Genomic DNA, 20,829 nt, shown 5'->3' with positions numbered 1-20,829 from the left:
GATTATCGACTCAGGGGCATCTTTACATGTTTCTCCGCACAAAGAGTGGTTTACATCATATGTGGCTACTAAAGATTATGTCAGACTTGGCAATGAGTAGGTTTGTGACATACTTGGAGTGGGAGATGTGCAGTTGAAGTTTCAGAATGGCTCTTCTTTATGGCTCAAGAATGTCAGACATGTTCCAGCAATCCGAAAGAGCTTGATTAGTACAGGGAAGTTGGATGATGCGGGTTATGTGACAGTTTTTGGGAACAGCGCTTGGAAGATCTCCAAAGGTTCGATGACTGTAGCACATGGCAGCAAGTCAGGAATTCTGTACACTTTACATGTTTCAGAGGTTAAAAACCATGTAATTAATGTGATTGAGCAGCCAAGTGTGTCACTGTGGCATCGTAGGTTGGGACATATGTCAAAAAGAGGAATGGAAATACTTTCTCATTATGGTTATTTGCCTGGATTTTCATTTCAAGATTTCGAGTTTTGTGAGCATTGTGTTTATGGTAAGCAAACACAGGAACCGCACAGATCAAAGAGGAATCGTAGGGACGAACGATTAGCTCTTGTACACAGTGACCTATGCGGACCAATGCCTAGTTTGTCACTAGGGGGAGCAGCGTACTTTTGTACATTCATAGATGACTATTCTCGCAAAGTATGGGTTTACTTCTTGAAGCACAAGGATGAGGTGCTCAAGGTCTTTAAGACATTCTTGCAGCTGGTGGAGAATCAGAGTGGTCAGAAGCTGAAGTGCTTGAGAACTGACAATGGTGGAGAGTACGTTTCCAAAGCTTTTCAAGACTTTTGTGAAGCAAAAGGGATTAAGCGGGAACTTACTGCACCATATAATCCTTCACAGAATGGGGTTGCAGAACGTATGAATAGGACCATACAAGAGAAGGTCAGAAGCATGTTGTCAAATGCTGAGTTGCCTGATGGATTTTGGGCGGAAGCAGTGGCTACAGCAGTCCATTTGATCAACAGGTCTCCTAGTAGGGTTCTGGATAAGAGTGCAGTGGCCGAGATGCTATGGACAGGCAAGGCACCTTCGTATAAGCATCTCAGAGTCTTTGGTTGTGAAGCTTATAGCCATATTCCTAAGGAGTTCAGAAATAAGTTAGAACCAAAGAGCAAGAAGTGTATATTTCTTGGCTACGGAGAATCGGGCGAGATGGGTTACCGGCTTTGGGATCCTGAGTCCAGAAAGCTTATTCGTAGCAATGATGTGCATTTCAATGAAGCCAAGTTTCACGCTAAGCCAGAGAAGACAGAGGAGATCAGAAGAGTTGTCTTCAGGGAAGATGGACCTAGTGCTAGCACATCAAGACAGCATGGTCAGGCTCAGGAACAGCCTATAGTGGCTAGAGAGGCAGAATCAGTTGTGGTGAGACGTTCTGAGCGTGTCTCCAAACCACCTGATCGTTATGTGCCATCTCTAAATTATGTCATGCTCACAGATTGCGGAGAACCATCTTGTTACAAGGAAGCATTACAAGTGGTTGACTCGAAAAAATGGCAGTTGGCCATGCAGTCAGAGATGACAGCTCTGCATAAAAACCAGACATGGAAGTTGGTTAAATTACCACAGGGCAAAAAGGCTCTACCTTGTAAATGGGTTTACAGGTATAAGATCACCGCTCATGATAGTCAGCCAAAGTACAAAGCAAGGCTTGTTGCCAAGGGCTTTAAGTAAGAACAAGGCATTGACTTTGATGAAGTCTTCTCTCCAGTGGTCAAGATGACTACATTGAGATGCTTTCTTGCATTGGTTGCTATATTGGATTTGGTGTTGCACCAAATGGATGTCAAGACAGCGTTCTTGCATGGTGATTTAGATGTGGAAATTTACATGCAGCAGCCAGAAGGGTTTGTTGAGAAAGGCATGGAACATTTGGTATGCCAGTTGTTAAAGAGTCTTTATGGCTTAAAACAATCACCGAGGGCATGGTACCATAAGTTCCACCAGTTTATGCTTTCTCAAGGCTACAAACGTAGTGAGTTCGATCACTGTCTATATACAAAGAAGGCTAAGGATGGCAGTTGGCTGATCCTTATTTTGTATGTGGATGACATGTTGATTGCTGGCAAACACTTGGAAGAAATTTCAGCTTTGAAGTCAAAGATGGCAAAATCGTTTGACATGAAAGACATGGGTGAGGCAAGTCATATACTTGGTATGCGCATTGAGAGAGACAGATCAAAGAAGTTGATTTGGTTATCTCAAACAGAGTATATTGACAAGGTTTTGCAACGTTTCAATATGGAGAAGGGAAAGGCATTGAGTGTTCCATTGCCACCATATGTGAAACTTAGCAAACAAGATTGTCCTGTGTCTGAGGAAGAAAAGGCTGAAATGGATAAGATTCCATATGCGTCTGCAATGGGTAGTTTGATGTATGCAATGATTGCTACACGTCCGGATATTGCATTTGCAGTGGGAGTGGTTAGCAGATATATGTCAAATCCCGGCAAGAAACATTGGGAGGCAGTGAAAGGTATCATGAGATACTTAAAACATACAAAGAGTATGCGCATATGCTATGGTAGTCAGGATTTGAGTGTCAGAGGATACACTGACTCAGATTATGCAGGAGACTTGGATAAGAGGAGATCTACATCAGGCTATGTCTTTACATTGGCTGGAGGTGCCATATCATGGCGATCTCGATTACAAGATTGTGTTACGCAGTCTACTACAGAAGCTGAGTATGTTGCAGCAAATGAGGCATGCAAAGAAGCTATTTGGCTTGGTAGATTGGTTGCAGACTTGGGAATCAATGCAGATATGCCAGAGTTATATTGTGATAGTCAAAGTGCTATACAATTGGCAAAGAATCCAGTGTTCCATTCGAAGACTAAGCATATTGATGTGAAATATCACTTCATTAGGGAAGTACTTGAAGACAAGCAGATACAACTGCTGAAGATCCACACCAAGGACAATCCTGCTGATCTACTCACAAAGGGACTTCCAGGAGAGGGCTTTGTGCATTGTCGTGAGTTGTTGGGCATTGGATAGATGGCAGCCATGTAAATCTTTGTACATTTATGTTCATAGATTTACAGTTACTTAAAGTGCCACATTGGACTTTAAGTGGGAGGTTGTTGGGATTAAAGCCCAAGTGGCCTCTTATGCGGATATGGCCGCCCGCCCGCCTAACTCACTTACCTCTAGCTCTTTGTATATACTAACTTATTCTTTGTGAATACTAAGGAATTGGGAGATAACCCTTCTAACAGTTCTCTGCGTACTGTACTGTGTAAGCTCACTGTGTGTGTGTGTGTGAGAGAGAGAGTCGACCCACGCTCCGCTCCGCGACTTCATTTATGTGCTCATAGCTAATGAAGACTCCTGTTAACAGACAGATGTCATAGCAAAGGAAAATCGACCTTGTCGAGCAATTTCAACCGAAATTGGCTAGTGCTGTGTGGCAAGCATCCTTTGCCGGCTTCTAGAAGCAGTGACAATTAGTCAGCCATGCCAAGCACTTTGCACCCTTCATCAAGTCGAGCAACAGGTTGTGCCGATCATCTCCTTGAGATTCTAAAGCATCGCGAAATTGCGAATCACTAATGAGCCGTGCTGCAGATCAGGGCGGTAGGTATGCAAAACATGCTTGATTCAAGTTGGCAAGGTAAGCATGGGTTTTATGCCAATAATGGATGCAACATGGCATGCATAAAACAATTTTTCCAATGATAAATATCCCATATGCAGGAGGCGTATGCATGCAATTCTGTGCATGAATGATTAGTTATGTTAGTCAATCCTCCATGCCAAGAAATGGAAGTGACTAAAGTTAATACTAGCCGTGTTGTACTGACAATCAAGCCTTGCTTGATAAAGTCCAACCTACCCCTTGGGCGGCCAGTATGACATAAGTTGGCATTCACAAACTCAACAAAACACAGATGATGACATAACCAATTCGAAAGTAAAGCACAAACTGAAACACGAGTACCTGGAATTGTGTCAGAGTTTCCAATATGCCTCGCAATATGCCGAAGGATTTTCAGATACCAATGCCGCTTGAATCCTTGAATGCTTTATCCTTTGGACAACCTATTGTGTCGGATACAATCATCGAGTCCATGTCTACTTAGAAAGGGCGTTCCTTGATAACGTGTCGATTGTAGGCTTGTGCATGTTAATATGATACTGATAATTGATCGCACTCCTCATGTCGAATCAGCAATATATAGGTTCGATCAATTGTAAAACAGAAGACTCGTGGCCTTGGCATGCTGGAGCTCACATGAATCCGCAATGGTGAGCTTGAAACGGCCCTTGGATGACTGTGCTTTTGACGGCTTCCGAGCCCTACATGCTTTCGGTCGGGTTTGCAAGAAAGTGCATGGGTTTGCATGCCGTCTGTCGGGACTTACCGACGGACTTATCGGCCTTCCCCATCCTCATTTGAGCATGCCTTGCATACCGTCCCGGCGGCCCCTTGCATGCTGTCCCGACCTGCTCATAGTGATGGCGGACTGGGCCGATAGTGTGCAGAGTTGGACAAGGTGGGGCGGCTGCTGTGTTGCGAACGGCACTTCACCCATGCAATGGGAAATGCTCCCCCTGCGGCGTGAGCCTGTTGAGCTCTTCCCGGCTTGATTTGGCTGTGGACGAATGTTGCTCTCTCTCCGACTTGGAGAAGCTGCACACGGCCCCTGTGTTCGGCTTTGTCTTCTTCACCTTGCTTAGTGGCCGTGCACACCGATTGCATGCATGCAACCCATGCAAGATGAGAGGAACCACGGCCCTTGTCTAATCCATGCGAGAGAAATCGAGAGAGAAGGAACAAAAGGGAGAGAAAGAAGACCAGAGAAGACCATGCTTCTTCCCCTCCTCCATGGCTGCTTCCCTTCCCTGAGCTCTGATACCAATGTGAGACCCTGGGAAGTGCCGTGAACGATCCTCCACCCAACCACCCTTTTATAGCCCCTTGGCTTGCAAGATCCCTTCTCCACTTGGAAGCCGGCCCTTCGCCAGGTCTTTGACCTCCAGCGTGGCCCTTGGCTTGACATGTCCTCTTGAGATTCTCATTCACAACCACAAGAATCCTTAGTGTGCCATTCTCCATTTCAAGTGCCCGTAAGTCTTCACCTTGTTTGGTTACGGTCTTTTGCAACGATACCAAGTATGCCATGATCATGGTTTTTGATGTCGTTGGTTGAGTGGATGTGTTGCTATCTCCATACTTAGGAGATTTTGGATCATTTTTTACAATGGTTGTGGACCTTGTTGAAAAAGAAGAACCCTTGTGAGTACCGGAAGACAATTGTATGTAAAATACGAGATGAGAGTCAACTTTTATGAACCTGTTCACTTCAAAAATGCTGCTACAAAAATGCCTTCCATAACTTTGAAATTTTTGTCTTTACATCAATGCGTAGAGGGCGTTGTGCTCTTCCATTGAGGCTATGCATCACCCAAATCGGAGTTTGGATGAAGAAGTTATTATCAAAAGAGCGAACTGATGTCTACTAGGTTAAAAACGGTTGAACTAGGGGGGGGGGAGAGAGAGAGAGAGAGAGAGAGAGGGAGAGAGTTGGTTGAGTCTGCCAGTGAGCCACATCCTCCCATCTTCTGGCCATACAACTTATGAAAAGCCAGCTAGAATTCCAGTTGAGGACACATTTGGAGCCACGTGGTAGCCTTCCTGTTGGAATTCCACCCGTCATAATCTTGATTTTTACATGTGTATGTATATATATAGAGAGACGTCAATCTTTCATTTTTAGGGCAATCCATCAACCCATATCGACATAAAATGTTCAATCAGTTGGATTTGGAGCAACAAATTTTAAAATTAGCGGGCGACCAACTCTGATATATTGCGGATCGAACCCACAACGTGGCCATGAAATGGAGTTTTTTATTACTATTGAGTTACACTGTACGTGGAGTCTGGAGAAGACGAAGAGCGGCCCGCCATAGCCCCAAAGGAAAAGCTTGGATAAGAAGAGCGAGATTCTCTGTGCGCGTCCGTGACGACCATCATGAGGCCCATGAAAAGCAAAAAGCAACAAGACGGAATACCGTATCGCTTTCTTCAGAGGCCGGTGATTTCCGTCATAATTGTCTCTGTTTGTTTTGCACCCACACACGCGCACACTCACAGAAGGGTTTCTGACAAGCCCTTTTTGCTTTATGGCTTTCTCTTCTTATTCGTCCACCATTTGGAAGACAGGCTCCTAAATTTAACAGGCACACGTGCGATGGTGATTCAAGGTGTATGGCTATTACAGCAACCATGGTTACTGCTTGTGTATGCCCGCGCTGGTCAGTGTATCTTTGCTCACGTCACACGATCACACGCATCATGTGAAATTCTATGCACACATGGGCGCGTCCCCCACATACACAGAGACAATCTCTGACACTCTTCACTAGTGACATCACTGAATCACACACTCTCCATGATCGCATACAAGCGTAGGTAGTGACCATCACTCTCATGGCCTGGATTGCCATGACTCTGACCGTGCACTGCCATAAGCCCGGCCTACGCATCGTCACGCATGCATGTGTCCGCATACACACATACGTACGTGCTCCATTACATACATTCACAAGCACAGGCACATGCATTGCGTAACTCTTGATTTTATATCTTTCTATGTCAGTAATCTTGACATGCTTGCTGTCACATCTAGCCACAGATGCTTTAATTGCTTTAATTGCGTAATTATTGCATTGTCTCTGGACTCAGGGGCATGCATGGAAAGTTGAAACACAAGCACAGGTTTAATTAGGCTACAAACAATTCACTCTTTTCCATTCATAGACAGATTGTGACTATGTATGTGAGCTTCATGCGCACGTGGTGTGTGGCATTCCACCATTTGGAACAGCGTAGAAAATATAGAGAAGGGCATTGAAGTATATGCGTGAAAGCCACTCCTCGTTTGAGGGCATTTTGCATGTGTGTATATGCATGCGTTACTGTGCATAAAAAAATAAAGTCAATTCAAGCTGCATGGCGGACATTTTAGAGGCGGGAGATGGGATATCAGAAGAGCAAGAAGTGCATGTGCTGGCCGTGGATGACAGCCTCATTGACAGGAAAATGATTGAGAGGTTGCTGACTACATCTGCATGCAGAGGTTTGGATACCTTTTGTCTCTGATTAAATCAATTTGGGGTAGCTTTGTATGAGTTGTTGAACACAAGTGAAGCCTTAATTTGTTGAGCAACTACAAAACTGCTGGTCTTTGGATTACGGCATGACTCTGCTATTCTTTTCCTTCGATATTTACTGGTAGAAACTGGTTGTTGGTACTGTCTGGGACACATTTGTAATAAAAGTAAGGGGAGCATGCAATTAACGCTACTAAGCACGGCACTTCTTTATACAATGTGGCCACTTACCTAGCAACAAGTTTGCATAAACCGACATCTCTACATATAGGTTGATTGTTAAAATCCACGCTCTTGCCACTACGGTCTGATAGTCTAAATGGCATTGGAATTTCTTGATCATACAGTCCAAGCAGTGATATGAAGGTTCTGGAGGACGAGGAGGTGTAGATATGCTTGGTGTAATGCCACCTATAAGCTGTGGGACCATGGAGCATGTTTGGCATGCACAGATGGAGTGCGTAGAGCACACTGCAGGTGCTGGGGGTGGAGTCCAAAGGATGAGCCAGATGGCCACACGGGATGTCTTGAGGCCTGGGACAGCTGCACAACGTGTGGCCTGGCGGCACATCACAAGTCTGGGCATGCTTGGCTAGTGTCTGGCCAACTGTGAATGAGCCAAGACCACTATATTTTTGGCACTCCTATGGTTGGGTGGACAGTTTTGTGCGGTGCTCCTAGATGGGAACTGACTTTTATGCTCAAAATAGTAATGCTGAGATGTAGATTTGCTCACTCCCTCAATGTCGCAATTAGTTTGTGGTCTTGGATTGATCAGAAATTGCATGCTATTAGTAATTTTATGAACTTATTTTTCGGGATAGTTAGGTGTCATGTCAAGCGGTGTTTGTGAATTCATGAATTGTTTGTCGCCTTCCTGAGAGATTGATCAGCCTTTGTAAGGGTGTCCCTTTGCAGGTGTTTAAAAAGTTCAGCAACATATTGTTGGGGGGAATGCATAAGTTTCCGCAAAGGCTATAAGAGAAACCCGGTATATGCAAACATACCATCCCAAGCTAGTTATACATGCTTCTGCTTTGTAAAAGTCCCTGCTACAAAATTGCAATCTGATTGCAAGTGTTGTCAATATCATTAAAATTCTAATTATACGTTTAAATTATCTGACATTACCGCTACAAATTCTCCGAGTATTTACTTTCGTCTTTCGTTTCAGTCACAGCTGTTGACAGCGGCCAAAGAGCTTTGGAGGTATTGGAGACCCTCGGCTCGGTTACAATGGAGGTAAGACCCTCAAAAGAGACTTTCCTTTGTATCTGAGGCTGCTTAAGCATGGTCTTGTTTCCATATTTCCAGGCTATTAAAATCAACCTAATCATAACAGACTACTGCATGCCCGGAATGACGGGCTATGATCTCCTGAAGGTAGTCAAGGTGTGTTCGAGGTGTGTTTTGAAGAATGGGTTTGATTAGTTTTCAAGTGTTTCCTTACTGGCCATGTGTCTCATAAATATAGGGAACATGCTCTCTCAAGGAGATTCCAGTTGTTATTTTGTCTTCGGAAAATGTGCCGAATCGCGTAAAGAGGTATCTAATGTAAGCCTTAAAACTTGCTAGGCAGCATTATATTGTCCATTGTTCAAGCTAGGGGCCTTTTATATTTGAAAATACCAGTAAAAAGTGTGTGGATGTGTGTGAACGAGGCTTGATTCCCTGAGTTATGTATTGAAAGCTTTTTAATGTTAGCACAAAAAAGGAGTCATTAGGCTATACTTTTAGGCTCAATGTCGTCTGATGATCGATTTTCATCTTTTCTTCTCCTACAAGTGCTATGCTCATCTTCATTGAAGCTTTCCACTTTTCAGGTGTTTAGCAGAGGGTGCTGAGGACTTCCTTTTCAAGCCACTGCAGCCTGCTGATATGAAGCGTCTCCGAGGACATGTACGTTCGTGCTCGAGCAATGCTAGTGCTAAGCTCATATAACCAGGGGGTAAAGTGTGATTTTCGATCAAGTAGGGCATGTGAATGGTAATGAAACAAGGAAAGAAGCCGAAGAGGTTTCTTGTATTTGCTATGGTTGTCAAATTCACCCACAATGACTTGAAGAGAAAATATGGATATTGTGGGTTTTTTTTTCCGATATTGTTAAATTGTGTGTATGTGTGTGGCCCGACGAGTTAGTTTACATGAAAGAAGTTTAGGAGTATATTTTTTCTTGGGGTAGATGATAATCTCAAGCACGTAATTATTGGTAATTAAATAACCTCAAACAACAATTTGCCTTAAGCTGTATCAGCATCAAAGGTTCTTCCATGTTTAACCTCAAACAACAATTTGCCTTCAGCAGTATCAGCTTAGGATGTATCCATGTTCTTCTGCCTTTACTTGCCTGAGCTACATACATTTATACATGCTTACACTAGATGCCCGGCCGCCTCTCTCTCTCTCTCTCTCTCTCTCTCTCTCTCTCTCTCTCGCGTGTAGGGCTAGAAAAATACATTTTTCCTAACCGATCAAAATAAGGGGAAACTTGAAATTCTCTCGATTTTTAGGTCAAAATGGAAGCCTTTTGTCGGAAATTACACAAACTTGTGTAAATTTGTCGATTTTCTTAAAGGCAAGTTCAAAATCTAACCGGGATTTTATAATTTCAGCCGGTTAAAATACACTAGACCGGTTTCTTTTTAACGTTGGGATTCGCGTGCACAAGGGCTTCTCTCAATTTTGGAGTTTAGCCTTCATGTCACAGATTTTGACACATGTAAAGGGCTACCCCTTCCAACATATTATGTTAGTTTAGATTGCTACCATCTTAAAGCAAGCTTTGAAGTGGGCTTGCACCTTAGTTTATGCCACCTAGTGTTATAAGAAAATGGATAAATATTTTCCACGTTCAAAAGCCCACTTTGGACATTCTCAAAGACATGTCACCTTTTGGTATCATTGCTTGCATAAATTTTTGCATTGAAGTAGAGCACAAGCATGTCCTTAACGATGGTTAAAAAACCCCGGATCCACCCCCTAACAAGCTAGAGGGTTTACTTAAGTTTTGATTTGTTGTAATGCAGCAGACTTTTTTGGCAAATTGCTAGATGGATACATGCTTCTTCTATTGTGTTAGCTGATTTCTACCCGTACATTATTCCAAGAACTTGCTTATCCTCATGTAGGCATGTAACATTTGGTTCACAATAACGACATGCTACTTGTATGATAATGAGCAATTGGATATGCTTGGAAATGGAGGATTGGAGGGCCTCAAGACTATATAACACATAGCATTTTAAGGGGGTTGGGGGGGTAAGGGGATCAAGGGCAGGGAATTGGATGGAGACTTATCGAGGGGATTTGGGCCGTGCATACCATTAAAAACTAAACTCGGAAAGGGGGGGGGGGGGGGGCTTGGGCACGTTGGCCAAATTCACGCGGGATAAACTTGCGAAGGGTGCCATGTCAGCAGGGTGAAAGGGGGGTTGGGTAATTTGAATTTGGGATGCTTTTGAGGGGGGTCAACAGGCAGAGAGGCCACGCTGCTGGGGTTTGGGCAGAGAGGCCATGCATTATCTCTGAGAGGCAGGAGGGTAGAGGGAAGAAGTCACAACAAGAATGGAGAGCAGACAATTGTTGGACCTCAATGTACCTTGGGCAACAAAACAAGTTATACGGTCCACTGACCTAAATGTAACATGAAACCCGTGACCAATCTTTTGACCCAGAGTTGCATGCTTCTCACCATTTCTTTAGCTTTTCTCGGGAGAGCTATGACCTTATGCTATTAGAGCTTCAAGGGATTGTAAGCCAACGTTGGGTATGCTGCACGATGTCGGCATGCATGATGTAAAATGGTGGAACAAGATGAAGGACAATCTTGTGATCCAAGGATCCCCTCGGCATGGATCAATTAGGATCTTCTTGAAGGGTGTCCCTCCCAAGTCCATTGCACCAAAGGAGGAGTGGACAACCATTATAGAACAACGTCACGTCGACCAGCAAGGGGCTCACTTGAGCATGTTGGAAACTATGAATCATGTGAAAATTGCATGGTGCACAATTATCAAAAGGCATGGCATACCTACTTCATTCATTAGAGATGCGATTAGAAATAGTCAGGTATGTAAGAAGGATCCTATCCTCCAATCTGAATTGCTTATGTTTTAGAAGGTTGGAGGATAGGGTAATGTCGGTTAGGAAAATCCGAGTGAAAAAATTATTACAGATAGATTTCATGTGTGTGATGTGCTGGAGAGTATTATGATAAACCATAAAGTCAGGCTTGTTAAGATAAGATCAACCAAGGTAGGCGAAGGTAAGGTAGCGGACTACTATGTCTGTCATCGTGGTGGTTCAAGAAGGCGTCATGGAGGAAACAAGCACAGAGAGGGGAAAACGAAGAAGTGCAATTGTCCTTTCAAGGCACATGTGCAATTCAGTGAAGGAGTTCATGAGGTCACCATTTTGCTTCGTGTTATGCATGAGGGCCATGGTCCTGGCTCTTGGGTTGACTTATATCATCTACCTGTTCATCCAAGTGTGCTTCAATGTTGCATGGAGGATTATTTTGACATTGGAACATGTCGCCATGTTGCCAAAATGTCAGTTTCAAAAGAAAACTTCCACATGCAACGAACATCCTTGTTAGATCGCACAACTTTTCAATTCTTCATGATCTCAAAGGAGGTCCAACAATTGGCATATATCCTATGGCATGAAGGTAGTAAGATAATTTTCTTTTCCTGTCACCCCTTTAATTACTTAACCATTCTGTTTTTCTCTAGGACGTGCATCTGGGAATGATTGGTCTGCGATGTACATGGAGGCTCTGAAGTTACAAGCCGTAGGAAAGGTACTTTGGAGTGCCTTACCTTCATTTTTATGTTTTCCTTTTTCTTGTGTCCTTATTTAGTTACTTGTTGCTTTCGAAAGTTCGCGTATGTGCAACCATACAATCCAAATGCTTTGCAAGACGTCAACAAGCCGTTTGTCATCATCATTCAAGATGATTGGATGCTTCAGATGTGTATTCGGTTCTCACAACATAATGCGTGGGCCGTGGACATCACATTCAAGACAAACGTTTATGGGTTGCCATTGTATGCAACTGTTTTACCAAATCAAAATGGTACAGGGATTCCATTGTGGTTGATGATGTGCACAAGTGACCCTGGGACATGTCAGGAGAGCGTTGCCCTTGAATTGACCATCTGGATGATATTCTTGAGAATGGGCAGCATACGACCGAATGCAATTGTGATAGACAAGTGTCCCCAAGAACTGAATGCCATCTTGAGAGCCATCAAAGATTATCTTGCTTGTTGGGCTGAACACAGTGAAGGAGTTGTTGGTTTCATGTCAAAAAGGCTTGGGTGGAGAATCTTTTGCCGCGAGTGCCAAGACACATGCAAGACCATGTTTATTCTTCAATGTGTAACTTGATGCACTCCAGCTCCGAGGACGACTTTGAAGCTCGCTTTCAGCGCCTCTTGTTGGACTACTCCAATCATGAAAATATTTAGCGTTATGTCTCCAATGGATGGTGCTCAAAGTCATGTGTATGGCATGAACATTGGACGAAGTTTGGACGTTCTTTTCCCCTTGGCAATGTGGACACAAAAAATTTGGTGGAAAGACTATGGCAATATGTCAAGTATACTCTCTTGGATGCGAGGATAAATAGGTCAGCTTTGGATCTACTGCATGCACTTGTTGGCAATGCGAGGAGTGGAAGTTGGATGGGAGGAACTCTCTTGGAGTTCTTGAAGAAAAAGCAAGAGCTAGGTGAGCTATTGTCCCACTCCTTGAACTTTCTCTTTGATCTACCTCTTAGTAAAGTTCATGGCATGTTCATTAACAACGGATTCTGGACGATTTGTTGTGTATGTACTATAGTTCAAGCAAGAGTGCAACAAAGGCAATAGCTACTGGGGAGAAGCTATGTCAATGATACAAGACTAATCCTGAAACTCTTTAGGTGGTGAACGAATCTACATTACTCTTCAAGATTCAAAGCATGACATCGGACTCTTGGTACCATGTGAGCATGCAATCTTCGTATTATGATTGCCCAGACTGTCCTCCCAATGCAAGCATCTATATGGGCTTCGGTTAATACTTCAAAGCTATTCTCCAATGCTTCATGCAATTTTACCTATTGTGGATAGCGTGCATGCAAAGGCTGACCTTGCAACCAGCGATGGAATGCAACAATGTGCCCAAGTCTTGGAAACAGGGTGTGGATGTGATGACAAAGCACTGGATATTGATATGAATGGCATTGGACTAGACTTGCAACAGATTGACATGGAGATAGTCAATTGTATCGACAAATCTAGGGAGTTGTTGATGCGACAATTGGCTGATGTATTACCGCAGTGGACATTGCAACAAAAGGAGGTTGCTCTTAAGAAATTAAAGATCTCTATGGAGAACTTGGAGAATCTCCATGAGTCGGAGGAGATCGGCTTGCCAAGAAAGGGTAGCATCAAACAAATCCAGGCAAATGTCACACAAACACGGCTTGTGCATGACAAGCTATCGTGTATCATTGATGGCATAAGTGAGGCAGTTGAAGGCTGTCCCCAACCATAAAAAAAAACAAGAAACATGAAACGTAAGTACCAACAAGGGCAAAATCGGGTGTGCTTTGAGAAATGGAGACGTGTTAATTACCGGCATTGTTGTAGCTAAACCCTTCTTGTTGATGGCTCAAATATAGTATGTTGCCATACATGCCATGCTTTGCTCCCTCTATCTCAGAAGCACTTGTCTACAAATTCAACTTCCCAGATCATGAATCACCTTGTATAGTTATGGGATGGTGAAAACCCGGCCAATGGTTCTATCATAGCACGTGACCACGAGGTATCGCATATTGATTGTGAGTAGAATCTCATTGTGAATCTTGATGATGGACGGATATACGAGAAGGTCTATGTCTCGCAGACATGAATTACTTTTATATGACTTGCGTGCGGTTTAGGGTCATCCTCATATGTCATGCCTCAATGGAACTTTACAAGCTATGTATGTTTTGTGAACATGACTTGGACAATTGAAATATATGTGTTTTTGTAACAATTAGATTGATATAATGTGTAGTCCCCAAGAAGCTAGACTAGTTTGTAGATATCCTAAAGTTCATTTGGGTTGTCTTAATCTGGTTGTTTGTTCTTTATCACTCTTAAGTGGTCGCAACAATGAAGTGTTGTCTCTTTGATATCACCAGCAAAATGAAACCATAACGCATCAACACAAGGCTTTTGCCAGGTGGTTGACAACAAGCTGATGGGCTGAGTTTTCTCTGACTTTTCCCAGGTCTTGCATCTCTATATAGGGCTACAGGTTGAGCCAAAAAGGGTCATGCTTCAGCTGATCTTGATGACGATCTTGCTGGGTTTTGGATGCGTACACATCAGCCATGTACATATGTTTTTACCAATTCTGGGATTCTGATTTTGCTCTTACTTTTGCCAGGTCTTGCATCTTCCAGATCAGCCTCGGAATGGTCCTTATAGTTTCCATACACAATGGAACCTTGCCATAATCTCAGACATGACCATAAACTGATTGCCAAAAGCTCACATACCCAACATGACACTAAAAACAAACCTCGCCATAATACCATAAACGTAGAGTCGCCACAAACACCAATCGAACCTTGTTATAAACCCTGGGCGGCACCCATAAACTCGACAAAAGCATGGTAACAACTTGGTCTCGCCCATAAGCTCGACATCATGCCATAAAGTTGACTTCGCCATAACAACACCAACCGGACCTCGCCATAACACCATATACAAGACCTGCCATAAACTCAGGAGAAAGTAATATCGAACCTCGCCATAAATATCAAATTGAGCGAGCCATTTGTGTTACATGATCAGCTATAGGAGACTCCAAATGGACTGCAACCTTATTAAACTTGGAGCCAAACTCGAAACCAAAAGATTAAACCTTGACTTCCCAAACACGCCATAAGTCATATATACATGAGTACTAGATAAAAAAGAATAAATTTTGGTATGAATGCATTACTATAAACAAAGGTTGCTAGATCACTTATATACACATAAACATTGGCTGATCAAAGAGTACCACATACATATAACAACTAAACCCGGACCGCGCCATACACCTGCAAACATAAATGAACCTATGGCAGTCGATCACTAAATACGGACGTAGCCATAAACCTGCAAACATAAATAAACATGGCCACTGACCATACATCCAAAACTAAACCCGGACGTAGCTTTGAACATGCACTTAGCCAGTAAACTTGGACAACACACGGATCTTGGACATAGCCATAATAAACAAGCCGAAAACTGAGCACCTAGACATTTATACATGGCTCTCGGACATAGCCATAAACCAGCCCAAAATCGAGCACATAGACCATAAACGTGGAACATTGCACCAAAAAGTCACCACAAATACTTTAATCGACACAAACTGAGGACATTGCACCAAAAATTGGGAACATTGCACGTAGGCATCCGATACAAAACCACCCCAATGTACGTAGGCCAATACAAAACCTCACCATAAACCTGGTCATACATAAAAGTTTCATGCCATAAAAGACTGTTACAAAACTGAGCCAAGGCCATAGACTTGGTTCCCTTTACGGCAAAATGCAACACATAAAACCAACCATCATCTCATTCCAACCCCATAACACCAATAACGAGTCGCCATAGGCACAACCAGACTATATAAGACTGCTCAATAAAAAGTATTAATTGAACCTCGCCATAACATCAGTAATCGGGGAGTCGCCATAGACACAACTGGACCTTTCCATAAACTTAACAGAAAATAATAATCAAACCTTGCCATAAACATTGCAAAAAGCATGACCATAAAAACTGAGTGAGCCATTCGTGTTACATGATCAGCTTCTACATGAGACTCAAAATGTATTGAAACCATAAGCCATACAGACATACATACATACAAGCTTGCACAAAGGTTGCTAGATCAATGCTGCAAACAAAACCACTAAAGTTGGGGTTGTCGTCGAGGAATTTAGCTGGACTAGATGCATGTCCAGAAAGTGATGAGGAATTCGGGGTTTGAGCTCAATCATAAAACTCTAATGGAAACAAACCTCCTGCTGAAAACACTCCTACGCAGACAATAGCGTGATATACCAAATATAGGCCCGCTTACAACATAAACATTGGCCACTCTCCACATACATCTATCTAAACCTAGACGTGGAAATAAACCTGCAAACATAAACAAACATGGCCACTGGCCCCACATCTAACTAAACTCAGACGTAGCCATAAACCTGCAAACATAAATAAACCCAGACATAGCCATAAACCTGCGTGTTACATAAACATGGCCACTTCCCACATACATCTAACTAAACCCAAACATAGTCCTGAACCTGCACAGAGCCATAAACATAGACAAAACATCGATCTCGGATGTAGCCATAAACAAGCCCACATAAACATAGTCACTAGCCATTGATTTACTTTCTTTTGAACATTGCACCAGAGACGTCAACATCAACTTGAGGACATAGACCATAAACGTGGAACATAACATTGCACCATAAAACTCTCCATACATACTTTAGTCGACACAAACCCCGGACATTGCATGTAGGCTGATACAAACCATTATACGTAGGCTGACACAAAACCTCGCCCTAAACCGGGTCATACATAAAGTGTCATGCATTAAAGGTTGTTACAAAACGGGCCATAGACCTGGCTCCCTTTAGCGCAAAATGCAACGCATAAAACCAGCCATAATCTCATCCCCATCCCCCCCCCCCCCCCCCCGCCCCCAACTACGTCTAAGCACCAACTATGGAGGCTTTGCCTCAATGCCAGCACATCATCGTGTATGAACCATGTCTTCTTCACTTGCACAACATCGGCAAACACAAGAGGATTGAAGGAAATTAAAGGAGATGAATATCCAGATGCATATGGTATAAATCCAGCACTCGACACACACACTAGCATACCCAACTTTTGCTCTTCTCCTGCAAGCAAGACTAAATTATGTAGCGAATGGCAGGCATGACATAAACCCACAATCAATCGCATTTGGTTGAATTGGGCCCTGTAGCATCAAACCATTAGACACAATTTCGGTAGCAGGTTCAAGCAATGCATGTTGGACATCATGAGCTTTTACTCCTTGGGCCATCGCCTCCACAACACTGCATTCATAACAAGCAAGATAAAAAGCCATTTAGCCATATCAACTTGTTTCATATACTAACCTCCCCAAACTGTGATGAACAAAGTCAACCCATGTACCTGTGCAAAACAGGTACAATATCCATCATGGTCGTGCACCCAAGTGGGTCATAGTAGAGAATGTGGTTTTTTCTCCCACGTAGCCCTGCAATCTTTGCATGTGTGGCAAGATAGGTAACACAACATGTCCAGTGCTCCCTGTTGCAAAGAGAGACAACATCAGCATGTTAATGAGAAGCCACAATGTAGCATACCTAGCAGTCCTTTGTCCTCTCCTTACAAACCACCTGTAAATGATGCATTCACCAAAGTCCCTCTCCCCGAAGAAGTTATGTAAGACCCGCATGGAATCTCACTTGCCCATAGTAGCATCCACAACAAAATACCACATAGAGTCCACAAGCATCACTTGAACGAGGACATCTGAGCCTAGTCTGTACTCCATCCACCTGTAAAAGTGTGTATGTTAAGCACATTGCTACTCACCACACATGGATGCTTTATTTGATAAGATGAAGCGTAGAGCCTGATCATCAATGTCCACTCGTAGGCCAAAGAAAAGAGAGTTAGCGACATAGGCACATGTGAAGAGAATCTACATCCAACATGCCACAATCATGAACATAGGGAGTATCAAACAATTAGAAAACTGTGAACATAGGGATGGTTGAGAAAAGCCACATCTACAAGGCCCGATTACTACGTGTCGGAGTGGCATGGCTGATTTCATGGCTTATTTTTTCAACTATCAGCTATTTATTACCGACATAAAATAGGAGAGCCGACAAAGAGTTATCATCGGGGGAGCCTATTTCAATAGCTTTCTCTCGTGCCTTCCCTCTTTGAACTGGAAGCTTTTTCTTTGTTGGAGTTGCAAGCAATGTAGGCTAGAAAGGAATGCACATTTATTAGAACATGTCAGCATGCTGGTTTTTGTTTCACCGCTCTCAACACCTAAACAAAATTACTTATGCATAATAAAGCAAAAGTTACAAATCCTAGACACATACATCCTCATTGAGCTTAAGATTGCTTAATGTCTCTGCAAGTCCTGGGCCCTCTTCTCTCTTGTCTTTATAATTCTCATTGTCGTCCTCTCCTTTGGGAGTTGGAAAGGGTCCTCATTGACAGTGTCCTCCAAGGCTGCCTCAAGCCAAGGAGGAATATCATGCATCCTCTTCTGTGAATGTTCATAGCATGGTAGCTAGAGAATTAGTAGAAATGAATTAATCAAACATGGTGTGCAAACATAATATAAAAATATTAATGACAAAACAAAATCGAATTAGACAAATCGGAAACTTACATGTGCGTTGTACCTTCACCAATGTGCTTTTGAATTTTTGCCAACCAGAGAGCCTTGGCTGCCATGTAGTCTCGCATCTTCCCAGCCACAAATTCCTCAATAAAAGCGGTCTCTGACATGTGCTTATACTGATTTCCGAGGTCCTTCCATACTTGGTGAGCTCGTATGCGCATATTGCGCTGATACCTTTTACAGTTTTGCCTAAACTTCCTATCCTTGTCGCCAAATCTTTTTAAAGCTGCTTTACGCCAAGCTTTTACTTCCGGATTGGGCATGAGGTTTGCTCTTCTCTCAGCTTCTTTGTGGAGGGGGCGACCTCCAGGGCGCTTTTCAATCTCTACAGTGATTCCATGGAAAGTCTTGAGGTGAGACATCATCCACAGTCTTTTGAAGATGAAGGCCGATCGCTTTGGGCAATCCGCACTTGCGCGGCATTGGCATGCTAGCTGTCCATCAAAGAGCTCAATCGCTAGATAGACTTTTGGATCTTGGATGTTGGCTGCCTCTTCTTGCTTTGCAAGATCCTCAAATACTTCATGTGCTTCTCCCTTTGCTGCATCCTCTGCCACTTGCTTGGCCTCAACTCCACATTCCCTTGAGCCCACCAACTTCTTTCGCGGACGGATGTTTAGGCTCGAGGGTGTGCCCATCTCAGGCAAGGTGTGCTTCTGTGGACTTCTCCTTGGTTGAGAAGTAGCCCCTTCTACATGAGGAGATGTAGGAGGAGTAGTGAATCTCTCCTCATGACACAAGGGTCCCTCTTCTTGCTCTTGGGCTATGTCCACCTTCTTGAACTTCTCCGCATGCTGGACCTCCTCCCCACTCTTTGCCTTTGGTGAAACATTGGCCTTTCCTACTTCCCATTCACGTGTGCTTGCTCTTGTGATGCAAGAGCAACCACCCCGTTGCCATGTTCTCTTCCCCTTTTTAGCAGGTGAGCGAGCCATCCCCTGGGTACTATATGTAAAAAAATGACACAACCTCAAGCCAAATTAGCTTATCAAATATGGGAAACCATAAGCATGACAATAATAAGAAATTCAAAGTTGCAACCCATGAACTTCTGATCGACCAATTCATCCCCCTTGAATACTTTAGCTTTTGGAAAATGCAAGGAATAACCTCAACATATTGTGACAAAGATTGCTAAAAGAATGTAGGTGCACACTCATCTCAGGTGTGTGGGCTGACGCTCATTGATTTTCCCTCTATTTTCCTCTCTCTCTCTCTCTCTCTCTCTCTCTCTCTCTCACACACACACACACACACACACACACACACACACACACACACACACACACACACACACACACACACACACACAGAGCCACACAACGGACTCCCTTTCCCTAACTAAGGATTCACTCAATTCAATTGCAAGAAAAACATTTTCCCCATTATGGGTTTCAAGAATGGCATGGCCAAGCTCGTGCAGAACCCCATGGTCGAGCCCATCCATGCTGGCAGAAAACATGCATGGAACCACATACAGAAGCTTGCATGCATCCAAACCTTCAACGAAAAAATGGATTGTGCTCACCTTCGATGCCTGCTTGTCCGCTTGGGCCTCAAACAATGCCGATCTTGAGCGATGACGGGATACCAATTTGTTGCATATAACTAGCGCAAGCTTCTATAAGGCCCTTCTCCCCCCAACCCCCTTATCATCTCCACTCGCGGGCTCGCCATGCTACCAACCAATAGTCTCCACGCGTTAGTTGGTCCAAGTTTTGAATTTGGCCAACGTGCCCAGACCCCCACGCTATCCAGGTTTAGTTTTTAATGGTATGCACGGCCCAGATCCCCTCGATAAGCCTCCATCCAGTTCCCTGTCCTTGATCCCCTTTACCACCACCACCACCACCACCACCACCACCCCCCCCCCCCCCCCCCCCCCCCCCCCCCCCCCCCCTCCCCCAACCCAAAAATGCTATGTGTTATATAGTCCTGAGGTTTGAGGGGGCAAGCCATCTATTTGTCTCACCATAGTCTTTCATTATGATTATGATGATGTGTCCTAAAACCCTAAGGTCTTTTTGCAACCACATGGACTTCACCCAAAAAAAACGAAAGAAAAAAAGAATGGAAATGAGTTGCCAAGCTTGTACATAGTTGAAGACCTTGGTCTCCAATTGTGTATACTTAAAGGGACTGTACACAATTGGTCAGATTCTATGATTGGTCAGATTGATATGAGT

The 20,829-nt window shown here is 43.5% G+C and overlaps 2 protein-coding genes across 5 annotated transcripts; both read left to right on the top strand.

The window, feature by feature from the left end:
- Window positions 1–4,267: 4,267 nt before the first annotated feature.
- On the top strand, window positions 4,268–9,305 carry LOC147454631 (two-component response regulator ARR17-like). 4 transcript variants are annotated; one of them, XM_086516516.1, is made up of 8 exons: window positions 4,268–4,518; window positions 6,058–6,063; window positions 6,192–6,283; window positions 6,997–7,107; window positions 8,316–8,383; window positions 8,456–8,533; window positions 8,616–8,686; window positions 8,965–9,305. In XM_086516516.1, exons 1-8 carry the CDS (start codon window positions 4,268–4,270, stop codon window positions 9,080–9,082), a joined length of 795 nt encoding a protein of 264 aa, XP_086372642.1. In that variant the 3' UTR covers window positions 9,083–9,305. The 4 variants fall into 4 exon arrangements, with proteins under 4 accessions (XP_086372642.1, XP_086372644.1, XP_086372643.1 ...); XM_086516518.1 differs by lacking the exon at window positions 4,268–4,518 and having other exon boundaries at window positions 5,875–6,283; window positions 8,456–8,524; window positions 8,616–8,695; XM_086516517.1 differs by lacking the exon at window positions 4,268–4,518 and having other exon boundaries at window positions 5,881–6,283; window positions 8,616–8,695.
- Window positions 9,306–10,564: 1,259 nt separating this feature from the next.
- Window positions 10,565–14,105, top strand: LOC147454630 (uncharacterized). The gene is made up of 5 exons (XM_086516520.1): window positions 10,565–11,810; window positions 11,875–11,942; window positions 12,023–12,523; window positions 12,613–12,874; window positions 12,986–14,105. The coding sequence occupies exons 1-5, from the start codon at window positions 11,351–11,353 to the stop codon at window positions 13,012–13,014; spliced, it is 1,320 nt and encodes a 439-aa protein (XP_086372646.1). The 5' UTR covers window positions 10,565–11,350; the 3' UTR covers window positions 13,015–14,105.
- Window positions 14,106–20,829: the final 6,724 nt, after the last annotated feature.

This window comes from Adiantum capillus-veneris, chromosome 7 (genome assembly GCF_014529385.1).
Source record: "Adiantum capillus-veneris isolate H3 chromosome 7, ASM1452938v2, whole genome shotgun sequence".
NCBI lineage: Eukaryota > Viridiplantae > Streptophyta > Polypodiopsida > Polypodiales > Pteridaceae > Adiantum > Adiantum capillus-veneris.
The sequence above is the reverse complement of the archived record's forward strand: the minus strand, read 5'-3'. Positions and strand labels throughout refer to the sequence as shown.